This window comes from Electrophorus electricus, chromosome 4, assembly GCF_013358815.1.
Source record: "Electrophorus electricus isolate fEleEle1 chromosome 4, fEleEle1.pri, whole genome shotgun sequence".
NCBI classification, from domain to species: Eukaryota; Metazoa; Chordata; class Actinopteri; order Gymnotiformes; family Gymnotidae; genus Electrophorus; species Electrophorus electricus.
Window position 1 is genome coordinate 4,891,477 of NC_049538.1, and position 7,500 is coordinate 4,898,976.

General features: G+C 50.7%; 1 protein-coding gene across 5 annotated transcripts in view; it reads left to right on the forward strand.

Moving 5' to 3' along the window:
- The window catches only part of hdac5 (histone deacetylase 5), a 62,893-nt gene that overhangs the window by 41,632 nt on the left and 13,761 nt on the right, over positions 1–7,500 (forward strand). For 3 of the 5 annotated variants that reach the window (XM_027021818.2, XM_035525003.1, XM_035525004.1), the window contains 5 exons: positions 1,355–1,467; positions 3,415–3,534; positions 3,897–4,137; positions 5,005–5,210; positions 5,408–5,692. In XM_027021818.2, the coding sequence (XP_026877619.2) occupies positions 1,355–1,467; positions 3,415–3,534; positions 3,897–4,137; positions 5,005–5,210; positions 5,408–5,692 (965 nt within the window). The remainder of the gene's footprint in view (positions 1–1,354; positions 1,468–3,414; positions 3,535–3,896; positions 4,138–5,004; positions 5,211–5,407; positions 5,693–7,500) is intronic. The other 2 variants (XM_027021819.2, XM_035525006.1) reach the window with 1 other exon arrangement.

Genomic DNA, 7,500 nt, shown 5'->3' on the forward strand with positions numbered 1-7,500 from the left:
TACTGGGAGGACTGGACTAGTGATGGCTACTCTCTTTACTGGGAGGACTGGAGTAGTAATGAATACTCTCTTTACTGGGAGGACTGGAGTAGTAATGGCTACTCTCTTTACTGGGAGGACTGGAGTAGTGATGGCTACTCTCTTTACTGGGAGGACTGGAGTAGTGACGGCTACTCTCTTTACTGGGAGGGCTGGAGTAGTGACGGCTACTCTCTTTACTGGGAGGACTGGAGTAGTAATGAATACTCTCTTTACTGGGAGGACTGGACTAGTGATGTCTACTCTCTTTACTGGGAGGACTGGACTAGTGATGTCTACTCTCTTTACTGGGAGGACTGGACTAGTGATGTCTACTCTCTTTACTGGGAGGACTGGACTAGTGATGGTTACTCTCTTTACTGGGAGGACTGGAGTAGTAATGATTACTCTCTTTACTGGGAGGACTGGAGTAGTGACGGCTACTCTCTTTACTGGGAGGACTGGAGTAGTGACGGCTACTCTCTTTACTGGGAGGACTGGAGTAGTGATGGTTACTTTGATAGTACATCCTCCATCTTGGGGACAGGAGCGGGTGGAGCCACTGAGTCGAGAGCTGGAGTTGCTGTGTCAGATCTGGGGTGGAACTGCAGTATCATACCAGTCTAACATCAGTTTCTTTAGCTCTCGCTGGACCTTCAGAAAATATCAGCACTGGACTCTCCAGGTCTCTCTGCAGCGTACTCTCACTGCACTTCACTATGCTAAACAGACCGGAAGATGCTCCAGTTTTCCCAGTACTCCCGGTAATCTGCAAACAGATCCTCCTGGTGGAATGCCGTCTAGAGGGCCAGTGGTCACGTTGGTTTGGTCCCATAGCACTTGGTTCCATTTTATTGCAATTCCCGTGAACAAAGCAGAAAACTCAATGAAAAGGATCATCCATGCTCCAGGTCAAAGATCACACGATGACAGTGATGAGCAGACAAAGGGTGGATATAAAGCAAACATTAGCACATGGAGGAACGGAAGGGTAAACAAAAACAAAAATATGGACAACAGGACGTAAGGGAGAACATGACACAGAGAGCTGCTGCATGGTGTACATGAGACCCAGTGAAGGAAGTCACCTGATTAATGTTGATATTTCTTTCTGTGTGTGTGTGCGTGTGTGTGTGTGCGTGTGTGTGTGTGCGTGTGTGTGTGTGCGTGTGTGTGTGCGTGTGTGTGTGCGTGTGTGTGTGCGTGTGTGTGTGCGTGTGCGTGTGCGTGTGCGTGTGCGTGCGTGCGTGCGTGCGTGCGCGCGCGCGCGTGTGTGTGTGCGTGTGTGTGTGTGTGTGTGTGTGTGTGTGTGTGTGTGTGTGTGTGTACTCTACAGTCTCCTCCATGTGCAGTAGTGCCCCTGGCTCTGGCCCCAGCTCTCCCAACAGCTCCAACAGTGCCATCGCAGAAAACGGCTCCAGTGGCTCTGTCCCCAACATCCACGCTGAGGTGAGCCACACAACCCCACCTGCACCATCTTAACTCCACCCCACACTACCTCTCAGTTCCACCCATAAACCAGGTCAGCCCCGCCCCAAACGTGCTCAGCCACTCCTAAACCTTATACAACCCCTTTCTTTTCACTTCTCACACACTCTCAAACCCTTTTGAAGGCCACAGACTATTACAGACTGTTTATATCAGTGGATATCATGCATTCAGTGGCGTGGACCGAACCAAAATCAATTAGATCCATATATTTACTCTAAAGTCTGTTTCTTTACAGTTAAAATATATGGATAGCAGACTTTCTGAGTCAGTCGTAAGATGTAACACACACATACAATTAATTTACAAAGAACAATTTCTTCATTTCATGTGCAGGATTCAACTTGTTATTGTATGAATCACTATATATCCTTCTTTTGGGAAGGTGGCTTGTTCACAGTCTGATGCTTTTTTTAATGGCCATCATGAGTACCTGAAATGTTTTTATCAGAAAATATTGCATGGCTTCACCTACGGTTGTCTGATGGCTTTGTGTTACGGGTATATGGACCAGAACACCATTCCAAAGGCAGTATTGCTATATCCTGATTAATGTGGGGCTCCAGTTCTAAACAGGATGCTTTTCATACACTGTAGCCTTTTTTCTTTTTTTGGTTTCCATACGTCATTGTTGTCAGGGAATTTCGGAAATTGTTTAGCTGACAAATATGTTTTTCTTCTTTCCCCGCCGTATTTCTGTGCCGTGTACATTTATTGTTGCGATCGCTTCTGTCTCCCTCTAATCAATCTCCTTCCTGCCTTCTGGGGAAAAGTGGGGGGGAGTCGACAATTACAGCTGAATGCAGCTAAAGAAAGATTGCCCACACAAGTAAGGCGACAAATATAGCCTACATCAGTCTCACCCGCCAGCCATTTTCTGCCCATCGATTTGCTTCATTGCTGCCGTTCCTGCGCAGAAACGGCTCCTGGCGCTGCCTGATGATGTAACCAGAGGCTTGTTTCCGTGGCTCAGACGTATTTGCATCAGGCCAGAGAAGCAAGCGCCCGGGGTCGTTTCTCCGCCGCTGCCTTTCTGTCGTTAGGCTGCCGAGCTGGAGAGACTGGGCTGGGTGCTGACATCATTGCTACTGCAACTGGGTCAGTTTGCCATGAACTGTTCTCTCTCTCTCTCTCTCTCTCTCTCTCTCTCTCTCTCTCTCTCTCTCTCTTTTTCCCCTTTTTTCATGAATTGGGGTAGATTTGCTTCACAGTAGGGCTTTTGTTGAGTCAGAGCGCGAGTGACGTTGTTGCCGCGGAGACGGGGCTGTTTCAGCCATACATCTGCTGCTGATTCACAGCAACAGGAGAATCAGGGTTTATGTGTGTGTGTGTGTGTGTGTGTGTGTGTGTGTGCGTGTGTGTGCGTGCAGGGTTTTTGTTGTTGTTTTGTTTTTTTTTAAATCAAACAAGTACAGACTGTTTTTCCAAGAGTGCGTAAGAGTGCACTGTTGAATGGTGTAGGGTGAAATGTCCTTGCCGGGAGTGAATGAACCTTTTCCGCACATAGACCTTTTCTTTTTTTATGGAACCGGGTTGCGGCACCGCCGCTGCCCCACCCGCACTACCCAGCCTGCACCTCTTGTTCAGCGCTAGGTCTGGGATTTATCTCCAGACAAATCGCAGATATGAAACACTGAAATTAAAAAGACAAAAACTCTGAAAGCTGAAAACGCTGTGTCCGTTCACAGTCTGTCTGTGCATTTGATGATTTTCCTGTTCACAGAACTCTGTTTTCAGAGTGTCAGATTTGGTTTATCATGGTCATGTAGGGAACTGGCCTCAGATCAGAGCTGGGGAGGAGTGTCAGTCTGTACGGTTTGTCCTGAATCTCAGAATCTCTAACCAAAATCCTACACCTGTGTTTCTCTCTTTCTCTCTCCCTCCCTCCCTGCGTGTGTATGTCCACAGCAGCTGCGATCCCTACACCAGTCTCTGAATGCGGATGGGACTGCGAGCCCCCTCAGTCTGTACACCTCTCCATCTCTGCCCAACATCTCCCTGGGGCTGCCTGCTAATGCACACATCACGGTGAGTCCCAGCACGCCTGCACACACATCTGCAGTGCCGTACCTTCGCTTCGCGGACCAGAGAGGAATGACATCGTTTAAGTCTGACTGCTGTGTTCTCCATTCACTCTACATCTCTCTCTGCCTCCGTCACCGTTCCCCGGCCTTCTGTCTCTCTCTCCCTGTCTCCCTGTCTCTCTCTCCCTGTCTCTGTCTCTCTCTCCCTGTCTCTCTCTCCCTGTCTCCCTGTCTCTCTCTCCCTGTCTCCCTGTCTCTCTCTCCCTGTCTCTCTCTCTCTGTCTCTCTCTCCCTGTCTCTCTGTCTCTCTCTCTCTCTGTCTCTCTCTCCCTGTCTCCCTGTCTGTCCACCCTGGCTGTCCCGCAGGCCCCTCAGAAACTGAGCGCTCAGCAGGAGGCGGAACGGCAGGCCATCCAGTCCATGCGTCAGGGTGGGGCCCTGACCGGGAAGTTTATGAGCACCTCGTCCCTGCCGGCATGCCTTCCTCCCGGGGCAGCCCATGACGCCGAGCCCCCCGCTGCGCCCAACAGCCACGGGAGCCACTCGTCTCTGCTGCAGCATGTCCTGCTTCTGGAGCAGGCCCGCCAGCAGAGTGCCCTGCTTGCAGGTGTGGACACACACACACACACACACACACACACACACACACACATGCACGCTTACACACACACGCATATACACATACACACACGTGCACACACGTAAACATGCGTGTAGACGTGTGTGTGCACACCCACAAAATGTGCATATGTGCACATGTGCACTTGGTAACACTGCACATTCATGAGCAAAATTAGGTACACACACACGTAGGCTTAACCATGCGCGGACAAACACTGAGACACGCAGTAGCAGTAATTTATAATAGCAGTGTCTTGTCTGGCAATAGTTTATAAGCACATGCATGCACCCACACACACACATTGCTGTACATATAACACATGCCATCCAATGAGCATGTAGCTGAAATCCACATAAGACCTGTTTTCAGAGTTGTTTCTCTGACTGCATTCTTACTCGGAGTGCCGTGGTGCGGTTGTTGGCCTCACTCCTACGCTCCACCTGTTTATAGCTTACTACACACATCGACCCGAGAGTTCACGATGATTTGTGTAAGCGGGCACGTGGGCAGCAGTCCAGATTCCCAGCGCGCCCCATCCACGGGCAGCTCAGGTGCACCATGAGCTGTAGTTCTCCGGCAGCGGTGCCTAGCGCGTTCAGGGCGGCGTGTACGCGACTTTGAAAAGACGTTTGCTGGGTGCCAAAGGAGTCGAGTGGTGGGATTAATGTAGCACTGTGGTTCGGGTCTGAGCTTTGCACCGTCAGCTCGTTTTCGGAAGCAAAGGCGCACGCCGGCCTGAAATCGCACAACATCCTGCTTTTGTCCACGTGTACGTCCCGCTCGCCCCCGGGATGGCGGGACACCTGACGTAGCGGAAGGGCTCTAACCCTCCCCCTCCCACCCCTCCTCCAGTGCCCATGTACGGGCAGTCGCCACTGGTGACGGGCGAGCGGGTGTCCAACAGCATGCGGACGGTGAGCAAGCTGCCGCGGCACCGGCCGCTGAGCCGCACACAGTCGGCGCCGCTCCCACAGACGCCACAGGCCCTCCAGCATCTCGTCATGCAGCAACAGCACCAGCACTTCCTGGAGAAGCAGAAACACTACCAGCTCAACAAGGTAGGGGGCGCCACCGAGACTCTGCTGCTCCCACCAACTACAGTTGGACATGTTTTTAGTTTGCTAACTGAATGCATGAGTTCATAACATTTCATTTCATAATACTCATTTAATAATATTCAACGTAATAAGATTTCATAATATTCCTTTTTCTTGCTTTACTTACTAGATGTTTACTAACCCTACTTTTTGATTAGATCCTTTCCAAAGGGGCGGAGCTTCCCCGCCAACCTCCCACCCACCCAGAGGAGACGGAGGAGGAGCTTACGGAGACCGCAGAGATGCTGGAGGAGCGAGGGGAGGGCCCTGAACATGTGAGGGAGGGGCTACACAAGGAGAGCTCTGGCGAGACCACTCCCCCTTCAGAACATGTGGTCCCTCTGAAGGGTGAGAGCACAGAAAGTGACCTGGAGGAGGAGGAGGATGAAGACGAAGCCATCGAGCTCAAGGATTGTGATGAAGAGAGTCCCCTCTACGGGCAGGTAGGACAGCGTAACTTTATTTGCTTCTTAAATATTTCAGCAATTCAATATTTCTATACCACGATATTTTAATACTACTGTATGTTTCGGTCCAAAATGTGGAGAATCTAATTTGTGGTTGAGCTGTAACCTTGTCCCTGGGGTAAGGCAGACAGCAGGAACGCAACTGTCTGGCGCTTAGTAGTACTGTCAGCCTCTCAGCAGTTCTTCAGTCTGTGAATGCGTTTCTTGCACTTTCTCAAACTTTCAGCACACTTCCCATGACCGTAATTGTCCTTTGTTACTGCATCAGAATAGAATAGAACATCTTTGTCATTGCACAAGTACAACCAAACTGGAGTTGGCAACTCCTTACTGGTTGCTATATAAAAAATATTATACAAATCTAAAAATACAAATACGAACTAACTATTGTGCAGTTTGTGGCAAAGTGTGTCTAACTGTAACGTGTCAGCAGTGAGTGTGTAAGCCTGTGTCTCCTGTGTTTAGCCTCCCTTCTTTCTCACTCTTTTGTTCTGCGTCTTTTTAGTAATGCATGCTAACACGTTATAAAGTCTGTGCTGCTGCGTGGGGTCTGTGCTGCTGCGTGAGGTCTGTGCTGCTGCGTGGGGTCTGTGATGCTGTGTGGGGTCTGTGCTGCTGTGTTGGGTCTGTGCTGCTGCGTGGGGTCTGTGCTGCTGTGTTGGGTCTGTGCTGCTGCGTGGGGTCTGTGCTGCTGCGTGAGGTCTGTGATGCTGCGTGAGGTCTGTGATGCTGCGTGAGGTCTGTGATGCTGTGTGGGGTCTGTGATGCTGCGTGGGGTCTGTGCTGCTGTGTGGGGTCTGTGCTGATCCAGCAGCTGGTTGCAGCCCTCAGTGCCAGTACTCTTGTAGGCAGACTGTGAAATCTGCCAGCTTCAGCCGCTGACTCAGTGGCTCACACACTCGCTGACTCGCACACACCGCCACAGAGCAGAAGTACAAACTCACCTCCCATTAGGCAGAGTACTGTATGCAGCCACATTCACTATAGCTGGTACCGTATGCAGCCACAGTCACTATAGCTGGTACCGTATGCAGCCACAGTCACTATAGCTGGTACCGTATGCAGCCACAGTCACTATAGCGGGTACCGTATGCAGCCACAGTCACTATAGCGGGTACCGTATGCAGCCACAGTCACTATAGCGGGTACCGTATGCAGCCACAGTCACTATAGCGGGTACCGTATGCAGCCACAGTCACTATAGCGGGTACCGTATGCAGCCACAGTCACTATAGCGGGTACCGTATGCAGCCACAGTCACTATAGCGGGTACCGTATGCAGCCACAGTCACTATAGCGGGTACCGTATGCAGCCACAGTCACTATAGCGGGTACCGTATGCAGCCACAGTCACTATAGCGGGTACCGTATGCAGCCACAGTCACTATAGCGGGTACCGTATGCAGCCACAGTCACTATAGCGGGTACCGTATGCAGCCACAGTCACTATAGCGGGTACCGTATGCAGCCACAGTCACTATAGCGGGTACCGTATGCAGCCACAGTCACTATAGCGGGTACCGTATGCAGCCACAGTCACTATAGCGGGTACCGTATGCAGCCACAGTCACTATAGCTGGTACCGTATGCAGCCACAGTCACTATAGCTGGTACCGTATGCAGCCACAGTCACTATAACGAGTACTTGCTACACCCACATTCGCTGTAACGAGTACTCTGTACACCCACTCACTATAGTGAATATTCTGTACAGCCACAGTCACTATAGTGAGTGCTCTGTACACCCACTCACTATAGTGAATATTCTATACAGTTACTATAGG